The following is a 24,668-nucleotide window of genomic DNA, read 5'->3' on the forward strand; positions in this document are numbered from 1 at the left end:
AATTATAGAACCATAGGGCCAGTATAGATCTCAAATCCAGGTCTCTGTCTCTAGTCAAGACTACACCTAAATAAATGTCTCAAAAGATGGAGATTTCACAACTTCCCTTGACAGACTGTACTAGTTTGTCACCATTACTAAGTGTTGTCATTCATCATCATTATTCAAAATATCATTGAACAAATCATAATTTCATTTCCTATCTTTTGTGGCAATGGAGACTATTGGTCAGCATATTCTTATATTCCCTCCTATATGGGAAGACAGTAAATTACCTCTTGGTTTTATTTTCCCCAACCCCACATTCTTTTAACTTCTTCTCAGAGGTCCTATTACTTTAGCTTGCAGGATTTTTGTCACTCTTCTCTGTACCTTCATCAGTTTTTCTCCATTCTTCTAAAAATAGAGAGCCCTTAAGATTACACAATGTCCTTATAAGGGAAGCAGTGTGATCTTCTAGCTGTGACTCGATCTCGCCTGTCTCGCCGCTGACCCCTGGCCCATGTCCTACCTCTGGCCTGGAACACCCTCCCTCCTCAAATCTGCCGAACAATCACTCTTCCCCCCTCCAAAGCTCTACTGAAAGCGCACCTCCTCCAAGAGGTCTTTCCCAGACTGAGCCCCCTTTTCTTCAGCTTCCCCTCCCTTCCGTGTCACCGACTCACTCTCTTTGCTCTTCCCCCTGGCCCTACCGCACTTATGTGTATATATATATTTCTATTTATTTATACTGACGTCTGTTTACTTATTTTGATGTCTGTCTCCCCCAACCCCCAGACTGAAAGCTCATTGTGGGCAGGGATTGTCTCTACTGCTGTATGGTAATACTACTAATAATAATGATGGCATTTGTTAAGCGCTTACTATGTGCTAAGCACTGTTCTAAGTGCTGGGGTAGATACAAAGTAATCAGGTTGTCCCATGTGGGGCCCACAGCCTTAATCTCCATTTTACAGATAACGGAGGCACAGAGAAGTTAAGTGACTTGCCCGAAGTCACACAGCTGACTCTTGGCAGAGGTCGTTTAGAACCCACGACCTCTGACTTTCAAGTCTGTGCTCTTTCCACTAAGCCACGTTATACTTTCCAAGTGCTTAGTAATGTGCTCTGCACACAGTAAGCACTCAATATGACCAAATGAATGAACGAACCTAGTGAGCAGAGCACAGGCACGGGAGGCAGAGGAGCGTGGCTCAGTGGAAAGAGCACGGGCTTTGGAGTCAGAGGTCATGGGTTCGAATCCCGGCTCGGCCACTTGTCAGCTGTGTGACTTTGGGCAAGTCACTTAACTTCTCGGTGCCTCAGTTACCTCATCTGTAAAATGGGGATTAAGACTGTGAACCCCACGTGGGACAACTTGATTCCCCTGTGTCTACCCCAGCGCTTAGAACAGTGCTCGGCACATAGTAAGCGCTTAACAAATACCAACATTATTATTATTATTATTAATCCCAACTCTACCACTTATCTGCTGTGAGATCTTGTGATCTCGGATTGTGAGTCCTGGAAAGGGACTGTTCCTAACTTTTACCTGCCCCAGCGCTTAGAACAGTGCTTTACACATAGTGAGCACTTAAATACTGCAGTTTTTTTTTTTTCAAATGAGGGCCTGATAATGCTAAAGAGGAAAGAGCACTCTCCAGCTCTGAAGCACTAAATTGCTTTTTCAATTGCTGATTCACATTCAACTTGAGTTCCACTATAGTCCTTAGATCTTTTTCTACAAAATAGCCTGGCCAATGATTTCCCAAACCAGTACATATTCCAACTGAACTTCAACCTGGACCACTTTTCTCTTAACATGGCAAGGTCACTGTGAAATCTATTTCTGTCATCTGTGACTTTAGCGACCCTCTCTAATTCTACCTTATCCGCAAAGAGAGGACCCATTTCTTTCTTCCTCTCTTCCACCTACTTCCCTTCCCACTCGGAAGGGATTCTCACCTGAAAATTTCCACTTTGTAAAGTCTCCTCAGGCAAAATTGGCCTTAGAGGCACACTTTGAGGTATCTTGGAAGAGTATCCTCTATTTCCTAGCTCTGGAGACCTCATCTTGCTACCTCTTGCTCTTTCAGACCACGGGGCTCTATGGTGCATATATTGCTGCAGTGTGTTCATCTGTCCCCTTGTTGTACAAAACATTTAATGTTCCTTCCACGATTCCTCACTTACTATTAGCAAGTAAAGCACTGGAAGAATTGGGCTCACTATGAGCACACTTTCAATTCCATCATGCAAGGCATTAATAAAAATATTAAATAATGCCAGTCCCAGGACCATCATTCAATATGTACCCACAATTTGACCCCAAGCCGCTGATCACTATATCTCAAGGAAATAATATACACCAGCACCGTGATAATGACATTATACCACTGCCTCATATTTAACATATGTTTGCCTCTCACCTCTGTGGTCTTTACCCATCCTGGATTTATGGGGTTTGTTTCTGACCCTTGCGCTTGCCCATATTTCAACCTGCTTTGTAGGAATTTATGACTTTCAGAATAGCATGGCCAAAATGGAAAACTATGATGTGACGTTAAGAACTGAATGGGAACACAAGGTTCTGTATATAGTTCAGATTGGGGCAGCTGGAGCAAGGCTTCTTTGACCCCTGCTTAGAATTAACAATGTGCTCAGTTCTTCTAGGACTCCATGTTTTTCTATGTATTTTGCCTAAGGGACTTTGCTAAGCAAAACAGTCCCTGCTTTCTCTAGGGCCAATGGGGCTATATTAAAACTTGTTATATGCCTTCCGAATGGGAATAATAAAATGGGGGGACACCTGCTTCCCTGATTTTATATGTTCATTTTAGTTATAGCCATTTTGACAGTCCATCACGTAGTAAATATTTCATTCTTTGCATTTTGATTTTTCACTTTCCTTTCTGTGATTTTCTAGGCTTTATGCTAATTATAGAATGAGTGTTAGATTGTTCTGACATGGTCATTGTTGGCCTAGTGTTGACTTCACACTTTCTTTTGACACCTAACTTCAGAGACTTCAGTGGTTTCTTCATACTTTCCAATAAGACTCTTCTTGTCACCAAGTTTTTAATTTGATTTTATGGTATAAGTACTTACTTTATGCCAGGCAACATGTCAAGTGACATGATGGTTCACAATACAAAAGACCCACACATGCTACTCTCCTAAAGCTTTGAGGGAGGAGAAGAGATAGAGTAGCATGTACCCTTTTGAAGAACTTTGAGAAACAGTTTGATTCTCCTTGTGGAAAGAAAGGGAAACTTACCATCCCATTTCACATCTCACCACTGGAAGATTTAGAATTGTTCCAAGGCAGATTTCTCAGGAAAAAAAAATCTGACAGGATCTGTCATGATGCTACAGTACAGAAGAGAATAATGCTCGACGGTTGCATAAGCTCTAGCCCAAAAGTCAGAATACTGCAAACGTGCCACAAAATTTCAAGGATGTCAATACAACCTCTAGAAGAAGTTAATTATTTTCCATCTCTGATGAAATTGAGTCAGATTTCACTTGGAGGTCCAGTGAGCAGGAACATTCTTAATTGCAAACTCTCGCCATCTCAGGAGAGATTCAAAAAGCATGATATGAACTGTCAAGAATTTTGCTGTACATCGGTGCAAGAGAAATGCATGGAGCATCAAGATCCAGTATCACAACTGAGTTGCCCAAAGCCTAACTACCTGAGGAAATCCACCAACATCCTTTGATTAAACAGTAATGGAACAATCACTTTGTCATCATTTCTCATCACTGATCTCTAAACTGTAAGCTTACTGTGGGCAGGGAACATGTCTACCAACTCTGTTACTGTGTACTCTCCCAAGTGCTTAGTACAGTGCTCTGCACGCAGTAAACACTTAATAAATACAATTGATTGCTTGATCAGAGAAGGAAGATTGCGACCGGAGAGTGCAGTGGAGGAATCGGGAGGCTGTTTGGATATGTCTGTAATATTCTGGGGAAGCGCTGGCCTCTCTAAAGTCCAAGAGAAGCTAATTCAGAAATTGCTGTGTATGAATGGCTGTGTCTCTGCAGCACACAAATAACACGGGGAACAGACTAAGCATCATTTTGTGATATCAGTCCAACACTGGGGATGAAAGGGTCACTGAATTCAGCTCCCTGCCAGAGCACTTTTATACACAATGCTCCGATCGGCAAAGAACTAAACTATGACTCGGGAAGAAAGCAACCAACACCAAGATGGACCAAGCTAAACAGTGCAATCCAACCTACTCAATGGATGTCAGAACTGGACCGCCTGATTTAGACTTCGAACAAGAAATCTGATCCGATACATGCCATTAAATGTCTGGATAAATTCTTCAAGAAGGAAATGTGAGAGCACGAACGGTCAACAGATATTGAAGTCTTGCATATTAGGGGCTCAGTTTAGAACAGTGCTAAACGCTTAGCACAGTGCTTTGCACACGCTACGCACTCAATAAATATGACTGAATGAAATACAACTGAATCAAACTGGTCATGTGAGAAGAAGGACAATCAGGGATCCCAAAGAAACTGCCCTGGGATGATCTGAAAGAAGATATTTGGGGGACTTCCATCACCAAACGTGTTGGAAGAAATGTTTCAAGGGCCCAGCGACGGACATTCTCAAGTAAAGTGACATGGGGTCTTCAGGGTTACAAATATCTGACAGCTCACCATGGCGTGCAACATAGAGGAAAAGGGTGAGTACACAGGGTGATGTCCCTGAGGCTGGGATGTTGAACTAAGTGATACTAACAGTCATGTAATTCCCGTCCCTGCCTTTAACACTACAACCGAGAAAGTGGTCACCCTTTCAAATAAAATGACCAATGCCCAGACAATTATGAATCACAAAATAGGAGCTATCTTTACCAAATGGAAGTTGGCAGATACCTTCCAAGCTCAATAAATGTAGCACACTTCACTTTGCAGAGGGCAGCTATCCACTCCTATTACAGGCCAACAGATCTATATGCCTGCATTTAGATAAGGACAGCACCTAGGGGCATTTAAACATTAAAAGCTCTGCGCACACCTACATCGAACCCTAATCACAAAATGATGCCGTCTCCCTTAGGGAAAAGCACTAGAAAAGAATTAAGGTTGCGTGCATTCAACCATAGCCGTCTTACCCTGGACCCCGTTAGATCTCCGGCACTTACCAGGAGCCGTCTTATAACACACCGTTCTGGAGGGCAGAGGAGGTGCATTCTTCGTAGTGGGGCTCTGTGCAATTTGCCGGACTTGTCTCTGCCTCTTCAGCTCCTCCTCTCTTTCCTGAGCTGCTCGGATCTCCTCTTCAATCATGGACAGAGTCCGCTGCTTTTTCGACCTCAGTTTATAGGGCCCCACTGTCATCTCGGATTCTTGACTGGCCAAGATGGAGGCTGTGCTCCTTAGCTCAGCCGCCTCTGAATACTTGCTGAAATAGCTCACTTCTGGCCTGCTCTCCTCACTGTGGACCGGGTGGATAGTATGAGCCTCAGGAGGCTGCCGCGAGGTCATCTTTTCCCTGAGTTCCGCGTCTTCGGCTGCCAGCGTCTTTGGTAACACATCTCTTTTTTCTTGAACTGGAGAAGACACCTGAGGAGGCTCAAATGTGTTCCGAGGCTTTCCTGAGCAGGCTGCCGGGCTGCTGACTTCCTCTTCCTCTTTGACGGGGCTTTTCGGCACTACTGGGTCCTCGGCGGGTCTGCAGCCTGCTTTGTCAGCCTGCTCGGCTATGGCCTGTTGAATCGCGTTCTGCACCAGGAGACCAGCCTGGTATTCCAGGTGTTCTTCCATTAGCAATGAGTCCCCCTGGGTGGAGGAGGGGGAGTAGAAACCGTGGTCGCTGAACGACTTGGATACCCCCTCCGGACGGCTTTCGAGGGGGATCTCGGTCTGAGGGGTTTGGGGCAGGGAGAAATCAGCCAGTGAATTTTCCTGCAGGGCGTTCATCGTCTCGTTGGAGGCTCCGCTGTCGCTGATATTGTCCATGCTAAAGTCGTTGGAGAGGGTTTCCAAAACTGTGGTGTCCTGAGACCGCACGGACAGCTCGTCTAAACCGGAGTCCAGCTCTTCTGGAGGCGAAGAGATGTTGACCGACCGGGAAAACTGATCTAATATGCCATGGTCGTCCTCCTTCACGACGGTGAAGACTGCCCTGGCGCTCATAAACTCGCCCTCCTCTGCCCACAGCTTGGCCGTCGGCCCATGTTTTGATGCCTCGCCTGGATTGGTGGGACTGTTCTGGGTCCCTGGACCGCAGGGGGATTTCTCCGGCTTGGGGGAGGAGATGCCATCTTCCTCAGGAGGGACTCCGATAGAAGCAGGTCTCGTTATGGTCAGGGCCTTTTCTGAAAGACTGGAGCCCAAAGGTCTGTAGAAGGGCTTAATGGAGAATAACTTTGGGGCCCCTGGCCCCCTGGCTGCTGCCTGCCGGGAATTCTCCATCAACTGAAACTGTTTTCTGGCCGACGAGAAGTCTATTTGCTCTGTGACAATATCTTTTTTCTGGCTGATGGACGCATCTGGAAGTTCAAAAGCGCAGTGGGACTGGTTGGGGGAGGCTGGGCTCACACACGGTTGGTTCAGAGGCTGCTGCTTCTGCAGTAGTTGCTGCTGTTGCTGCAGCAGCAGGAGCTGCTGTTGTTCCTGTTGCTGCCGTCGCTCTTTACGTTCCTTGTATTTTTTGTGGGACTCCAGATGCTCTTCATCTAGCTGCTCCTCCAGGGTCTTTTCCTGGGGTGGGTTCCACCACTTGGCTGCGATGCCAGGATTTTTCTTTACTGCCTGGCTACGGATCAGCTCCCTTCTTTCCTTTTCCAGCTCCAGCATCTCCTCCGATGGTCTGACTTTCCGGACTCGGTATTTATCCTTCTCACCGCAGTCGTCGTCAAAGAGCTTCGACGGCTTCTTGTCCTCGTGGAAGGCGCGCAGCTCAAATTTGGCCTCTTTCTTCAGTGTGGTATGGGTGATCTCTCCGTCCCGGGAGGACCCCCTTGAGCTAGTTGAAGAACTGGGACTCACAGGAGCTGGCCAGCTTTCACCAAGTGCCTCTCTCTGCCCGTCAGGAGGGTGCCCGTTGGGCTTCAGGGCCTCTGCCATGGGGCTAGCCTTGTTCAGCTCAGTGAGTGGAAGGACGACAGCTGTTTCCCTGCTCTCAGTGGACTTTGGGCAGCTGGACGTGGGGATGGACGGGCTGGATTCTCCCTTGGCAATGGTCACACTGGGTTCTGGAGAGGACGTCCCGTTGTAAGCGGCGTCGGCAGAAGAATCACAGCAGTTGGCCTCCAGCACCTCGTCTAGATATCTGATCTCTTTGGCCACCTCACTGTCTAGGGATTCGTGGGAGTCTGGAAGGAGGCCATTGTGGCTGGGCATGGGAGAATAGAACGGGGGAGGATGGTCCATGGGATGTGAAGCCGAAGCTGGGTCCGCCCCGGTGGCACTTTTACATTCTGCAATGGGAACTTCAATTTCCATTTTCTCACTGCTGGAGGGAAGGATGCTGGCGGCCGGCTCCAGGAAATTGGCACTGTATTGGATTCTGTTTTTTTTCAACCTGACGTCATGCTCAGGAAGTTTGGGAGTTTTCTAGAATAAAGACGGCATAAAGAAAAACAAGACCAGGTCAGGCTCTATAAATGCAATTTTTCTCTCATGCAAGGAATTTCCAAGAGCTTACAGGAGAAATAAACACCAAGGAGAAAGTAAGTCTTAATGTTTCTTCAACTTGTCAAGATGAAAAAGGTCACACAGAATGAGAAGGAAATACAAAGCTGTGGGACTTGCTCACTCAAGGCATAAAGTTTTACCATAATCTGGAAAAGCCATTGTTTAATCATCATTTTCAAGCCAGTTATCACCTTCCTTTCTCTGGTTATTTCATATAAGAATTCTTGGATTTTCCCAGCATTTTAGCTGTAGGATTCCAGTTCTCTTTGAAAAGCGAAACGGTAGAATATTCCGGTAAGGAAATTCACTGAACGACTGGATGTTTCAGCACATGGCAAACCTAAAGGCAGAGGTCACGTCACTAACTCTATTATTGTTCTCTCCCAAGAGCTCAGTACAGTAGACACTCCATAAATGCTATTGACTGACTCACTGATTGATTTGTAAAACTGTAATCAGAGCAGCTTCTATCCCTCTAGGAACTGCAGTGTCATTTCTGATTTTAAAACTTACTACTTCAGAATGTCAGCCCACTGTTCTTCTTGGGGGTCTAACCCATTTCACTGTTTTTATTTAATTGTAAAAGCTCTGGAAGCAATAAACAGTAGTAGTTATAGTATCTATTAAGTGCTTACTCTATGCACAGCACTGACCTAAGTGCTAGAGAGAGAATACACAAGTGGAAATTAGACATAATTCCTGACCCTTGGGGGGCTCATCATCTAAGAAGACTTTTTCCAGTCTCCCAAATTGAAGCCCTCTAAATAGTGTAGTCCATAACAGTCCCCGAGATTTATAAAGAACTGTGGTGCTTTCCTTGAGTGCTTCTGAACAGTGTTTGTTCTTAGGTTTAAAAAAAGAAAATCAGGGTCTTAAGGACTTTTAAAAATAAATAAAAAACCAACAGAGAGTATATTTCCCCCCTTCCTCTCAGTTGTTAACTCTTGTAAGCATCCATATCCTTTTGAAACTTTAGATCAAGGGCTTAGGAGTCATACCTGGCTCTTGAGGATACTATAGATTGCTCTCCCAGCATAGCTGCCCACTCATTGGACAAACCTGGCACTGTGAGGATGAGGCCCTTAATTCCCCCTCACAGCATTCTGAGCAGAGATGCTGGCCTGCTCCAGCCCAATTTGGGCCAGAAAGGTGCCAAGTGGGAAATCAATTTGGAAGTTCCAAGCTTTGGCTTCTGCCTGAAGAATGCAGCCCCACAGTGGGGAATCCAACAATCTCACCAGAAGCAGGCCAAACCGAAGCTCCTCTTGCTCTCCTCCCCTCTCCCCCAGAACCGGTCAAAGTAGCAGTGGGGCCAAGGCTAGGCAGCCGAACCAGACAGGGAAGAGGAACACTTAAGCAGCCTGTGGGTGCTAGGTGTTGTGAATAAAGGCAGGGGTAGTGACTAGCCACACTGGACAGTGAAGAGCAGAAAAAAGGGGGCAAAAGCACGAAGCGCCGCCATAACCACGTGTCCTGGGAAAGCTGCGATGAGCCCCACGCCCACTGGAGGAAAAGATTCAGCACCCACGACAAAATAGTGGCGGCAACACGGAGAAGAGTTGGGGGGAGGGTGAGTGAGAGGGGACAAACATCAGTCACGGTGCTTGGCCACATGGTGCCTCCCCTCAATTTCCCCTCTCAAATGAACCAAGAATGAGCTTGTTTGTTTTCTCTCTCCTTCCCATCCTTCCATTTTCTTTCCTCCATTCCTCTCTCTCACTCTTCTCATTCTTCTGTTTAAATTGTATGATTGGGTTCTTTGCACACCGACTCCAAGGTTTCATTTAATATGACTTCCGTGCACGAGAAGGTTGGGAACCCTTTCTCTAGCTGTAGTTTTAAATTTAACCATTGTTTCTTTCATTCATTCATGCATTCAAATTTGAGAAATGACTGTGTGCAAAGCACTGTATTAAGCACTTGAGTACAATACAATAACAAACAGACACATTCCCTTCCCAGAACAAGCTTACAGTCTAGAGGGGGAGACGGACATTATATAAATTACAGATAACTAAATAACCTAAATTCTGTATCTACTACATTCTAGTTTGCCCTTTAATTAAAAAGAAACCAACAAATCATTGGGAAGACAAAGCCTAATCTGAGGTGTGCCCCATTTCTGGGGGGAGGTGGTGGGAAGAGGTGGGGAGGAGAGGTGGGGAGGAGAGGTGGGGAGGAGAGGTAGAGTTTGGGTCACAGTGTAAATCTGCCCTAAACCTCTTCTGGGGAGCTAGTAGAAGCAGTGTGGATTAGTGGCAAGAGCACGGGCTTGGGAGTCAGAGGTCATAGGGTTCTAATCCTGGCTCCGCAACTTGTCAGCTGTGTGACTTTGGGCAAGTCATTTAACTTCTCTGTGCCTCAGTTACCTCATCTGTAAAATGGGGACTGAGACTGTGAGACCCACGTGGGACAACCTGATTACCTTGTATCTAACCCAGCGCTTAGAACAGTGCTTGGCACAGAGTAGGTACCTAACAAATATTGTTATTATTATAAAACAGGGCTCTGGCTGGCCCAAGGCCATGCACAGCTCTATCTCAAACAACTAGCTAAGAATATCTTAATACACTCATTTCTGCTATAACATGTTTTCATTATATAGTTTGGTATAGTATGATGAAAGAATGATGGAATATTCTTCCCACAACATGAATCTGTTTTTGACTATAGCCCAAACCACAGGTTGACATAAGTAAATCCATACCAAACTCCACTGCATCAAACAGAAACTCCTTTCTGTCGGCTTTAAAGCACTCAATCACCTTGCCCCCTCCTTTCTAACTCATTGATTTCCTACCACATCCTAGCTCACACACTTTGCCCCACAAATGCCAACCTACTCACTGCTCCTCCACCTCATCTATCTCACTGCCGGCTCCTTGCCCACTTCCTCCCTCTGGCCTGGAACTCCCTACGCCTTCATATCTGACAGACCACCCCTCTCTTCATCTTCAAAGTCCTACTAAAATCGCATCTCCTCCAAGAGGCCTTCCCTTACTAACTCATTTCCCCTCCCTATTTGCCCTCCTTTCTGTGTGGGCTATGCTCTTGGGCCTGTATCCCTTAAGCACTTTGATACACACCCCATCCCCAGCCCCACAGCACTTATGTACACATCCTTATGTATAGTTCCTTTATCTGTAATTTATTTTAATGTCTGTAAACTGTAAACTAAACTGTAAGCTCCTTGTGGGCAGGGATTGTGTCTATCAACTCATGGTACTGTACTCTCCCAAGTGCTTAGCATAGTGCTCTGCACACAATAAGCCAAATTGTACATTTCAAGTACTTAGTACAGTGCTCAGCACTCAGTAAGTGCTCAATAAATATGATTGAATGAATGAATAAGCGATCAATATGATTGATCGATTGAATATTTGGGGTAAGAAGAAACAGTTGTGCAAATGTGTGTGGTGTCCTGTCAAAGTGTGATGCTATGTTTCCCAGCCTCTGCTTCAACCTTATTGTACTATATCATATAGTACTGTGTGTTTCTTGGTTTTTTTTTAACTTTACAGTATTTGATACAGTAAAATAATAATGAATGGCAAAATACTTAAGTGCTTACTATGTGCCAAGTACTGAACTAAGCACTGTATTAGATTCATTCATTTATTCAATCGTACTTATTGAGCACTTATTGTGTTCAGAGCACTGCAATAAATGCTTGGAATGTACAATTCGGCAAAAGATAGAGACAAATCTCTGCCCAACAACGGGCTCACAGTCTTAAGATAATCATATCAGACTGGGCTCACAGTCTAAGGGGGAGGGGGAACAGAAGAGGAAACCTATGCACATAGGAGTTAAGTGGCTTAACCCCAATGTCACACAGTGGGTAGGTAGCGGAGTCAGAATTAGAACCCAAGCCTCCTGACTCCCAATTCTGTGCCCTTTCCACCAGGCCATGCCGCTTCTTAAGGGTAAGGATATTAGACATTCTGCTAGTGGTTGGATTAAACAATAATAGGAGAATCTGTATCCCAAAATGTCAGTCACGGTGGTATCTACAAACCACCTACCCCTAACCCACTAATAACCACTGCATCCTCGTGACTATGAAGCAATGTTTCCATAATATGACCTTCTTCAAGAATACAACCCCTGCAAAATGGGAGCACTCCCCAAAGGTAAGAAGTCTGAGAAGGCAATGGAAAAGCATGGCTATATACAGTAGTTGGGATCTAAAATACTGAATGTATTTTCTAGGGAGTGGGAAGATTATCATCAATTTCTGAGGACTCAGTAATGAACAAAATCCATTCCAAAATTACATTGGGATTCACTTTATATCTTTGGTCGATTACCTGAAGTGGCAGAAGAGGCATCATCCACCATAGCAAATCATTACTGATCCCTCCTGATGCTCATCTGTGGTTTATTTGGGTAAATTCAATTTCACGCAAAATTTGACAGAGGAATATACATCTCTGACAGATTTTAAATTCTATGCAGGGGATTGATTGTTCAAGAATTATGAATTAGATCATGCAGCCCTTTATATCACAGTACGATACCTTAAGGAGGAGCTAAAAGAAATGGGTGGTCATTTATAGTGTATTAAAAACCAGATGCAGATAAAATGCTTAAAAATAACCATGGCCTAACCCAGTGGTCTGGTCCTAAACTTTTTCACCCTGACATGACTACCACCCTCAGTCTCCCCTGTTTCCTATAAGGCCCCACATGTCATACCTCCACCAAATAGCATTAACAAAGCTAGGCAAGGTGAAAAGAGCAGAAGAATACTATCAGTCTTGAATTTAATTAGCTTGGGGGGGAGGGGAGAGAGGCAGATGGAGAAGATAACTGGAAAGAGTGATAAGCATCTGCAAAGAGTCTCACACATAACAGAGTGCAATAAATATTGACTAACTGAAGACAAGAGGAGGCAGATGTCACAGGAGTAGGGTTGGGAAAGAGGTTGTATTAACAGCTGCTGTATCACCACCAAATAGTTCTGCTGCTCTGGCCTCTCCTGGAATTTCCTATCACTCCTGGGAACAGGCCCATGACCCCATTTATTTTAGGCTTTAGTACTCTGAACATAAACCCACAGTGCATCTCTACAGTCCGATTACAAACACACTTCCAAAATAGTCAAATACCAGCACATGTCCTTCTTTCCTAAATTTTTCTCTTACAAAATCCAAGTGCTGGAGTGAGCTGTTCATTTAGATAACCTAGTAGAGGAGAAGACAGAATTGGAGAGTAGGACGAATGAGTCAGTGCATTGGCAGGCCCTTCTTTTGCAATCAACAGTGAATCAACACTCATTCATTCATTCATATTTGTTGAACGCTTACTGTGTGCAAAGCACTGTACTAAGTGCTTATATGATAACTTCATGATTGCCTTCTTAACCATAAATCCTCACTTGAAACAATGGCTCTACTCAAAAAGAATCAAAGGATCACATTTGACAGAGCCTTCTGCAGTCTATGCCAGGATTTCAGCTTTGATGGGTGGAAATAATATCCAATCTCATTAACATCACAGTACTCTCAAGCACAGATTTTAATGTTTTAACTTATCTCCAGTCACCATTTTGCTCCTCTCTGAAACCTAAGTGCCTTCTTCCCAGGATCTCTCTAAATTGTTGACATCCACTGGAGGTCTATAATCAGACTGTAAGCTCCTTCAGGGAGCTTGCCTTTTGCTTTATTGTACTGTCCCAAGAGCTTCTTAGTACAGTCTTTCGGCATCCAGGAGGGACTCAAATACTGACGAACAAACGACTGCATAAAGAAGAAAGAGAATAGACAACAAAGGCACATTTCCAAGTCACTAGACTGTTCTCCCTCCTACTTGTCCCTTCCAGGAAAGGGACTGTGTCCAACCCATTTCACATGTATCTACCCCAGCACCCAGAATAGCGCTTGACACATAGTAAGTGCTTAACAAATACCATAAAACATATGTTGGTTCCTACCTTTTTCCAGATTTCAGAAGGTTGATTCTTAGGGCCTCCCTGAACTAGTGCAGTAAGTTAGAGATGGGGTAAGAAAATACTCTAAAAGGAGACGGAAAAAACATTACCTGACTACTGTATTGAGCTGCTTTGGTCCAGCAAGGTGTCAGTGAGGTTATCCCATATGTTGGGAGGATATCAAAAGTTGAGGGTATAGTTTCTTTAGCTCCTAAGGTGCTTTCCAGGGGCTCTCTCCAACATAATTCATTCTCTTCTCAACCATGTATGTAGCAAACTCATTCTTTTTCCTAGCTTCCTGGTCTAAAAGTACACAGTGACCTGAATGACTCAAATATCAGAAGCTGCTGCCATGCAACCAGGTCTCTGTTCTCTGAATAACCCAGATTTCTTGCAACTAAAGCCAAGGTATTTCATTTGGAAGCTATTTTCTCCAGGTAATAGGTGACCTGATCCTTTAATCCAGTTATTTTTAATTCCTTTATAAATACAAACTTGTTCTCCATCTTAAGATGCAAAATAAGATTTATTTGTTATTATAAGGTCAGGTAGATTTCCTCTCTGCTACTCCTCCCTCCCCCTCCCCCCCCCCCCATTCACCATTCCTATCTTTATCACCTTCGAATTACATATTGAACGGGAAAATGACACAACTGGTAAGGACTAAATTATTGGGTCGTGGTTGGAAATCCTTTTATCATGAAATGAGTTAGGGGCGGAGAGAGGGGGCATATGCTTTTGGCATATGGCATGACATGGTGTGGGAAGAAATGGTTTTGCACTTGTACACAGCTTCAGACACAATGAGCATGATTGAGCCTAATGAGTAATACAATTATTTTGATGCTACAAAATGTAAAAGACTTGGAGAAATTTGAGAACAAAGGAGAAACGAGATAAATACTTTAGGTTATTTACTTTGAAGAAGAAAAGACTGAGGGATGTTATAGGAAAGTTAGTATCAAATCACCAATCCTTGAGGAGTATAAATTTAGGAGTCCACAGAGAGATTGGAAAAGCCATCAGTTACCAATGTGATCAGGAAAATGAACTCACCCAGTTCTCCTATAATGTGGAAGGCTTTTAAAATGTATTGTTTAAGTGCTTACCATGTGCCAAGCACTGTACTAAGCACTGGGGAAGAGCCAAGCTAATCAGGTTGGAAACAGTTCATGTCCCTCAGGGGGCTCACAGTCTTAATCCCCATTTTACGGATGAGGCAATGGAGGCACAGAGAAGTTAAGTGACTTGCCCATGGTTACACTGCAGACAAGTGATGGAGAGGGGATTAGAATCCAGGTCCTTCTGACCCCCAGGCCCATGCTCTATCCACCAGGCCACTCTGCTTCTTGCAGAACCCTGAGGAAATCTGACTTCAATGCTCCACCTTTTTCACAGAGTGCAATTTGGGTTTTTCCAATCCCCAAACATGTACATCCTCAAACTTATTGTCACATATGGTGTCCTCAAGGCAATTTCCAGGGCCCAGACACTAGGTAGGCTGGTGGAGGGAGGAAGGGAGGAAACTCACACTTCTGCTAATCCTAAACCAATCAAGAAGCCCCAGAGGGGGTACAATCTCACTGAAAAGACACTGCCTGCAAGACTTCATGCACATTTCTTCAGCCCTTTCTTGCTGAATTGCAACAAAAAGCACCATCATCAAGTCCCATCCCTCTCCCCTTCAAGGTTTCTGGCTGCAAGTGAGATGTCAGTGAGAAATGCTTAGAATTCCTTAACTCCCATTCTCTCCTAGACCCCCTCCAATCTGGCTTCCGTCCCCTCCACTCTACCAAGACTGCTCTCTCTAAGGTCACCCGTGACCTCCTTCTTGCCAAATCCAATGGCTCCTACTCCATTCTAATCCTCCTTGACCTCTCTGCTGCCTTTGACACTGTCGACCATCCCCTCCTCCTCCATACCTTATCTCACCTTGGCTTCACGGACTCCGTCCTCTCCTGGTTCTCCTCTTACCTCTCTGGCCGGTCATTCTCGGTCTCCTTTGCTGGCGCCTCCTCCCCCTCCCATCCTTTAACTGTTGGAGTTCCTCAAGGGTCACTTCTTGGCCCTCTTCTGTTCTCCATTTACACTCACTCCCTCGGTGAACTCATTCGCTCTCACGGCTTTGACTACCATCTCTACGCAGATGACACGCAGATCTACATCTCCGCCCCTGTCCTCTCCCCCTCCCTTCAGGCTCGCATCTCCTCCTGCCTCCGGGACGTCTCCACCTGGATGTCGGCCCGCCACCTAAAACTCAACATGAGCAAGACTGAGCTCCTCATCTTCCCTCCCAAACCCGGTCCTCTCCCAGACTTCTCTATCACCGTGGATGGCACGACCATCCTTCCCGTCTCTCAGGCCCGCAATCTCGGTGTCATCCTTGACTCGTCTCTCTCGTTCACCCCACACATCCTATCCGTTACCAAGACCTGCCGGTTTCACCTCTACAATATCGCCAAGATCCGCCCTTTTCTCTCCACCCAAACGGCTACCTTACTGCTACAGGCTCTCATTATATCCCGGCTAGACTACTGTGTCAGCCTTCTCTCTGACCTCCCTTCCTCCTCTCTCGCCCCGCTCCAGTCTATTCTTCACTCTGCTGCCCGGCTCATCTTCCTGCAGAAACGCTCTGGGCATGTCACTCCCCTTCTTAAACAACTCCAGTGGTTGCCTATCAACCTCCGCTCCAAACAAAAACTCCTCACTCTAGGCTTCAAGGCTCTACATCCCCTTGCCCCTTCCTACCTCTCCTCCCTTCTCTCTTTCTACCACCCACCCCGCACGCTCCGCTCCTCTGCCGCCCACCTCCTCACCGTCCTTCGGTCTCGCCTATCCCGCCGTCGATCCCTGGGCCACGTCCTCCCGCGGTCCTGGAACGCCCTCCCTCCTCACCTCCGCCAAACCGATTCTCTTCCCCTCTTCAAAACCCTACTTAAAACTCACCTCCTCCAAGAGGCCTTCCCAGACTGAGCTCCTCTTCTCCCTCTACTCCCTCTGCCACCCCCCTTTACCTCTCCGCAGCTTAACCCTCTTTTCCCCCTTTCCCTCTGCTCCTCCACCTCTCCCTTCCCATCCCCCACAGCACTGTACTCGTCCGCTCAACTGTATATATTTCCATTACCCTATTTATTTTGTTAATGAATTGTACATCGCCTTGATTCTATTTAGTTGCCATTGTTTTTACGAGATGTTCTTCCTCTTGACGCTGTTTAGTGCCATTGTTCTCGTCTGTCCGTCTCCCCCAATTAGACCGTAAGCCTGTCAAACGGCAGGGACTGTCTTTATCTGTTGCCGACTTGTTCATTCCAAGCGCTTAGTACAGTGCTCTGCACATAGTAAGCGCTCAATAAATACTATTGAATGAATGAATGAAAAAGGATTTGTCTAGTTCAGCCTTGCAAATGGGAATAGAAGTAAAAGGATTTGGCTCCTTAGGGGCTAGTTAAATCCAGGCTCCTCCTGGTGAGATCATGACTAGACAGACCTTATCTAGTACATACCCAACTGCTAGGGATGGTATTCCAAAGTGCTACTACTAATGCTTTCTGATATTCCTCTCTCCTCCAAACAGAATGAAGAAGAATCTCAGAATGGCAAAACAACCAGAAAGTGGTGGGGAGAGGTCATAAGGGAGATTTTCTAGGCAAAATATCTCAGTGGAATTTCCTTTTCACCTCATTTTTTTGCTCTTTACAGTGAAAACCTGTATCTACAGAACTACCCATTTTTATAGTCATTGAGAAGCCTAATATTTTCATTTAAGAGCATGAATTTCAGTTTAGACCAGGTTTTACGTGGTTACAGACCTTCATAGTTATGCTTGGGTTGGATTTGCATGATGCTCAAGCCACCATAATCCCTTAATACATTAATGACTCCATATGCTGCTGCCTCCTACACTTAAAACAGCTTATGGATCATGTATATTAACAGGGGATACAAATCAGAGGAATACAGAGAGCACTTACAAATGACACTGCCTCGCAACTCGGTTTCTACTGACCTCCACTGGCTTTCACCTCAAAAATTGAGTTATAATTTAGGAGTCACTCTGAAAGCCATTCATTTAACCTTGTATAGAGATTTTTTAAAACATAAGGGAGTGACAAGGGGTGAAAGAATACTGTTTCAGAAATCTCACAAGTACTGGACCAATAGGTCCATGAGGGGAATCAATCCTGTGAAGGAGCCAATTGGGAAAGCAATTCAATACCTAAAGTGACTGACTCAACAGGTCTACCTTCTTAAATCTAAAAAGGAGAACAGTTTAAGCTAACTTAAATGGCAGTAATTCTTAAAAACAAAAACCAAACAAAAAAAAGTCCAAATGGTTCCCATAGTTGCATACCACAGTTTTAATGACCAGTAGATATTGGATCCACCCTTTCAGGTCTGTCATTTCCTCCCCCATCACATCCTAGGCCATAACCTATGTGGATTTCCTTGTGATTTGATCAATTTTAGTCCTCAGTAACTTCAACCCTTATTCTCTTTTCCGCCTGTCCCGGGAGCAATATCCAAAAAAAACCACTCACTCTTGGGATCATATTTCACTGGAAACAAAGTCTAGCCTTTACTTCTACTCTAAATAAAGGGAATCTGGGAAATCTCTGATGATCACATCCTTCCTAGATTCGTCCTTGCTCAGATCACTGCTCCTCCTTTTCCTGCTGTAAAGTCACTAGTTTAAGTGACAGGCAGCACATCTGGGAAATGTTAAGGTATTAACATGTTCACTCTGTGGACTTGCAGTGACGAGTTTTAAATAGGATGAAGCACAACCCTTCAAAGGGAGCCATTCCTTCAACAACCAAAATACTCAAGTAGCTGATGATCAGAACTAAACTGCTAAATTCCCCCTCTGAATGAATGGCGGTGATTCAGTATAAGAATCTACAAATCTGGCGTCTGTTCGTTCACTTTGTCAGAGCAAACCTAATGATCTCTGAAAAGCACTCAGATGCTCCCTTCACTTAACTTAAAAAGTGACTTTTTAAACAGTGAAATCAAATAGAGAAGTTACAAGGGCAGCTATGGAAGGTCTGAGCTAATGTTGGACAAGCTGACAGTTGAAAGTAAAGAGAACAAATGGGATTTAACCTCTCTGGTAATGCCATTATTCTAACCAACTAAAGAGGTCTCTTGTTTTCTAAACAGTTCAGGACCCAGGTATACAACATTTTCTACTCAATAAAGCTGGTGAATAAAAACTTGGCACTGTAGATGATAGAGTCGAGAGCCAATTCTCATTAAAAAAAACAAACAAACCACAATAACAGGTTTCATTTAAAGACCATAATAAAAAGTATTTCCTGTATGTGTGCCCGAATTTGGCTGAGCCAATTTTTAGAACACATTTTCAGATTACTAAATGCAGATTATACTTGTTTATTTAGATAACAGTAATCTGGGAGAAAAGGGAAAAATATTAGTCTCTTTTTTCCCCAAACATTTATCCCCTAGCTGCCCCCAAATAGAGGATGCACTAGTCAATGGCCTGGGTAGCCATTCCATCACATGTTGTACTGGAAATATAGGATTGTATTTCTTAAGTGCCTAACTAGAGAAATACAAAATATAATAATAATGTTGGTATTTGTTAAGCGCTTACTATGTGCCGAGCACTGTTCCAAGCGCTGGGCTAGACACAGGGGAATCAGGTTGTCCCACGTGGGGCTCACAGTCTTAATCCCCATTTTACAGATGAGGTAACTGAGGCATCGAGAAGTTAAGTGACTTGCCCAAAGTCACACAGCTGACAAGTGGCCGAGCCGGGATTCGAACCCATGACCTCTGACTCCAAAGCCCGGGCTCTTTCCACTGAGCCATGAAAATATGATTGCAAAACACACACATCCCAGGTTAATAAGGTTTGGGTACCTATAAATCACTAGAACTTTGGACTCTAAGGAAATACAATCCTAATCATAAATTGAAATTTAAACCAGCTCTGAATGAATCTGGAAACTCACCATTTCTGAAAGATGGAGCTGTCATTTATTTCTGACCTTAAAAGGGTCTACTACTATCAAGGAATAGCAAAGTACTTTGCCACATCCGAAGTACATATTTTGAAAGTGTCCACCCAACTGCATTTCATATTTCTGTACTTTCCTCATAGTAAAAAAAAATAAATAAATCTGGAACTTTAAAGGATTTTTCAAAAATGAAGAGAAAACCGTTAGTCTCAACTGTGCTGCCCACCCTGGCTTTACGAGATTGCACAGTATTCAGTGCTTTGAATTTCTCCTCCATAAATTCTCACATCATTTCTGAGGAGAAAGGAGAGGGTTATATTTAAGCCTCTCCTTTCTCCTCAGAAATGAAATCACAGCCCCACAACTCCACAGACTCAGCTTACCCAAGGTCCAGAGTTTGGATCCCAAAGTCCGTCAGTCAGAAATTGCCTCTTTTTCAACAATTTCTTCTAAAGTCTGGCTCATCAAGTCAAATTCCTTTCCTGCCTTTTCTTCCAGTAGTGAGTGATGTCAGGCCCAGCCCTCCTTCCGTTCCTCCCTCCCTTCCAGACCATTCGCATAAAGAAGCTGTTTTAAAAGAAAATAAAAAGAGGCAGGCCCTGAAGCAATCCTTCACATGTTAAAAGACAGAGGCACTTGGATAGCACAAGCACCATATGCTCTGTTTGGATACTCAACACAGTCAGAGAATCTGCAGCTAGGGTAAAGAAGAAAAATACAGGACTGAGACTTTAGTCTGTGTCAGTGAGGGAGCTGACACCATTGGGTAAATAGTTCTTTTAAAGGACAGAAATGAGTGTGTTTTTCAGTCACAGTAGACTGAACAGATTTTCTAGCTACTGAGAGATGTTAAAAGGTATGCTCATCGAGTTTACCTTCAGTCACCAGAAGCTTTGCTTCTGAATGCTTTTGCAGGTAGAAGCAAAGCATTACCCAAGGAGCAGCCACTTGCACCATGTTGAATCCCCAAGAATGGCGAGCTTCAGGGGAGAGGTGAAAGTGGAAGACTTCAACTTTATGTGATTTCTTTTCCTAAATTTTTAAATTTATTTGCAGAGATTTTCCTCCCTGAACAGCTGCCCCAAAGGGGAAAAAAATCCCTAGGAAGAAACTAAGATTAGGAAAAAAAATAAGCCACAGAAACAACTTTACAACTATAAAAGATCCGCTCCCTTTCTCCCCCATTCCACCACCTGATGGAGTGCAAGTTGTAACACCTCTGATAAGGATTTCTCAGGAGTCCCTAATCAAGGTCAGAATAATTTTACTGCCTAATTTTAGCTTTCTGAAGGGCTGTGGGTACCAATCAATATGTCTGGTAAATGAAGTCAGTTTTCCACCCTAATATACCAGGCTTACCTTTGGCTCTTTGGTTTAGAGTGCAAAGTACATACTTCACTGCCAGGGGCAGGATTGTGGGACTAGGGGCATGGCTCCTGGCTATGAGTGACTCAATGTCGTCATTGTGAGTCTGTCCCAACTACAGCATCCTGAACAGTAACTTTAGGAAACCGGATTGATGCTCAATGTGGCAGACATGATCCTAGACCCTGCACTTCATTAACACTACATCCCTAGGTAATCAGATGGCTGATCTTGTCTGGATCAGAGTTATCCACAGGACTGCTGATGAGGCAAGGGGGTAGTTTAAAGCATCTATTTTTAGGAACTGAGATATCGTCTATGCCTAGCTATTCAGGGGGTCAATTTTATGTAGTATCAGCAGTCCAGAGTGTAAACTGGGGTAATCCAAAGTAGCTAACATTACACTGAAGCAGTCACAGAAGAAACCATAATTCAGCAAAACTATTAAATGAAACACCCCTAATTAGTGTTAAACCAACTTGGATTGCCTGGACCAGGAGATGTCAGGAAATGCCTACTGAATTAAGACCAACTGCTCGTGTCCCTGAAATGTTCCATAGGAAGCAGAGGCAAACGATTTTAGGGACCCACAAACTTAAACCATTGATGCCATTTATAAAAGATGTGCCAACATACCACACAAAGGCTGCTTATTTTTATGGCAGAGTTGAGTCAGTAATAGGAGAAATTAACTTGAGAGACTGACTTTTTTTTACATGTACACCTTATGGTGTTTAGTCCTATATGTCGGGGAGAGCACATTCTGAAGATCCTTATTTGCTTAATCTTCAACCATTCTCCTTCCCCACCCCCAAAAATGCAGAACCTAAATCTAAAGGTAGTTTCTGTGTATTTTGTGAGAATAAATGAATTCAGTTAATATAATTTTCTCCACACTGCATCCTGACCTGCTGTCTGGTTTATGAGGATGACTGGAGCTAGGAAAAATGAAGCCATTTTGGCAACACAGAATTGTTCATTAGTTGACTGTAATGATTGGCAGTATTAGCCCGACAATTTATATAGCTCCACACATGCCTTGATCTGGGGTGGAGGGTGAGGAAGGCCTCCAGGTCACTGAGTTGCTTTGACCCACTCCTAAATAGGGAAATATCTGCAGGAGGAGGAGGAGGCATCTGAGGAGAATTCTGAAAAGGAATAGGCACTTGCTTGAAAGATGTGGAGTATAACGTTGTTTCAGGGATTTGCAAAGATGGGGAGGAGATGAGGGAGGAAGGGAGATGAGAGGCCTTTTTGAGGGAGGAGAGGGCAAAGGGGCAGAGAAGAATGAGAGAGGTGGGTTGATCACGAATTTGCATTCTCTGCATGCACTGGATATAGAGAGCAAGGGGGAACCAGTATAAAGTTTGGAGGAATTAAGTGACATGCTCAAAGATGAGGCAAGTTCCATTTCTTCTGTGCTCCTTACCCCTGATCTTTTGCCAAGTATCTCACTCTCTGCTCTTGTGAATTATTGGTGGGCGATGCAGCACAAGCACCCCTGACTTTACTACCTTTGTAAAGGTTTGGCTAATAGTGTTCCTGCAGTCAGTAATATCATTTTAGTCATCAAAGGGCAGAGCTGTTATATTACTTATCTGGTGTTCTGTCGATGAATTGACTATACCATTTACATGTACTTTCATAACGTATTTTCATTTTGCACCATTGTAACCCACTAATAAAGGGTTCCAATCAGAGCATAACTAATCCAAAGAGCATGAAGGAACTTTAAGATTTCAGCTAACATAGCCTGAACTTGGCTCTGGAAAAAGAACAAGGTCTAGAATAGGTTTCTATGGCAGCAGAGGGTTGATGGTAGGGAGGAAGATGGTGGCAGGGAGAGTGCTCCCAACTGCCTACTGTCTGTTTGGTCACTAGCCAACCTCTCCCATTTTCCTCCATCCCAAGGCCCAAGGCCATGTGCCAGGAAGATAGTGGAGGGGATAGCAGGAGGTAGTGAGAGGTCGGGAGTGACAGAAGTCACCAGCATTCTGGTTAAATAAAAAACAAACAAACAAAAGAATCTTTCAACACTGTTTTCAGCATTCGGTCTCCAGGCAGATGAATAACTACAATTCAGGACAGCTGAAAGCCTATTTTTTCTTAAAGATCTCCAGGATCTTACAACTTCTGTGGTTCAGGATTTTATCACCCTGAAAGTCAAGAAATTCTTCTCTATGTCCATCTGAAATCCTTACTGCTTTAATTTAAGACCATTTGTTTGCTTTGGTGCTCAATGAACACAGAAATCAACCCATCAACATCTTCCCCATTAAAACTTTTCATACACCATCCAAGGCCCTTTCTCCCATCATCCTTTGTCTTTGCTTCTCCAGGCTAAACATCCTCAATTATTTTAACCTATTGTTATAGGACCTATACTCCATACCTCTGTTCTCCTCTGGACCCTTTCCATTTTCTCTACTTTTGTCTATGAAAAAAAAACCACCCCCAAAACTGAACACAATATTCCAAAACTGACTAGTATAGGCTAAAACAGGATTATTTGCTGACTTTTGCATGCCCTATTTCTGTTAATACATCCCAGTACCATAGTTTATTTTTTAAAATAATGACACCATATTCTTCATCACAATTAGATTTTAGTCAAATCTGACACCCAGGTTTATGTCTAAAAGTGAGATGCTTGTGCTTTATTCCTAAGAGTACCACCTTGCCTTCATCTATCGAATTTCATCTTCTTTCCATAGGACCATCCTTCCCATTTGTCAAAGTCACTTTGAATTCTATTCCGGTCTTCCAAAATCTTAACAACCCAGCCCAATTTAGCATCATCTGCAAATTTGATGAGTGTGCTCTGTATTTAACATCATCAGGAATGTGAAGACCAGGCCATTTTTGAAGGAGCATTGTTGGAAGCCACAGAAATTACTAGCCTGAGGAGTGTGATTCACATTGCAAAGATCCAGATGGTGGGAACGATCCTAAAGGGTGTCGAAAGGAGGCAGACATTTTGCCACTTCTCAAGTTCAATGGAGTCTCCCTGACTAATGATCCTCGGTTTTATTCCTCATCCTGACCTGCTTTATAAGTGCAATTACATTATTAAGATGGGGCTAAAGCCTCACTCTATAAACCTATAGACTATTGCAAGTAATTTGCTTTCTGTCACCTTCCCTTTCCCAGAAAAATTATTGCAAAAGACTACGTGAATAATTAAATTTCATAATTTGGGAGACATAAATGTTGAAGAAAATATTACATGATTTCATAATATGACTTCCAGGATCTGTTACCGAAAAATATTTCTGAACTGCTTACCAAACAGTGATATGTTTGTCGATTAAATCCTGAAAATTGGCAATCAATTAACTGGATTTATTGAGCATTTATTCATGGCAGGGCATTCTACTGAGTGCTTAGGAGAGTTGGTAGACATAATCCCTGGCCTCAAGTACCTTAGAATATAGTGGGGAAGACAGGCATTACAATTAATTTGTGGGCCCCGCTATGTTACTCTATTTTTATCCTCTTTATTTAGGCAACAGTGGGTTTAACTATCAAATGGCCAACATTTAATTACACAAGGACACAAAGAAACAAGAAAATTGCAGGCAGAAATCTCCAGAGCAATTCACTGTGAGTTCTATTTTTCCTTTGAATAAATGGAGTCCTGAAATTCTAGTGGTCAAAAAGTAAAACTATGGTCCCGAATTCTATCCTAAAAAAAAATTCCTCATATCTTGAGGTTATTTTTTGGAGTCATTAAAGAAACTACTATT

At 43.8% G+C, this 24,668-nt stretch overlaps 1 protein-coding gene across 2 annotated transcripts in view; it reads right to left on the minus strand.

Annotated features, from left to right (window-relative positions):
* Nucleotides 1-24,668, minus strand: part of PALM2AKAP2 (PALM2-AKAP2 fusion) — a gene marked incomplete at its 5' end in the record, with an annotated part of 366,273 nt that overhangs the window by 21,609 nt on the left and 319,996 nt on the right. For both annotated transcript variants that reach the window (NM_001370841.1, NM_001204205.2), the window contains one exon: nucleotides 5,148-7,563. In NM_001370841.1, the coding sequence (NP_001357770.1) occupies nucleotides 5,148-7,563 (2,416 nt within the window). The remainder of the gene's footprint in view (nucleotides 1-5,147; nucleotides 7,564-24,668) is intronic.

Source organism: Ornithorhynchus anatinus, chromosome X3 (genome assembly GCF_004115215.2).
Source record: "Ornithorhynchus anatinus isolate Pmale09 chromosome X3, mOrnAna1.pri.v4, whole genome shotgun sequence".
Lineage (NCBI taxonomy): Eukaryota > Metazoa > Chordata > Mammalia > Monotremata > Ornithorhynchidae > Ornithorhynchus > Ornithorhynchus anatinus.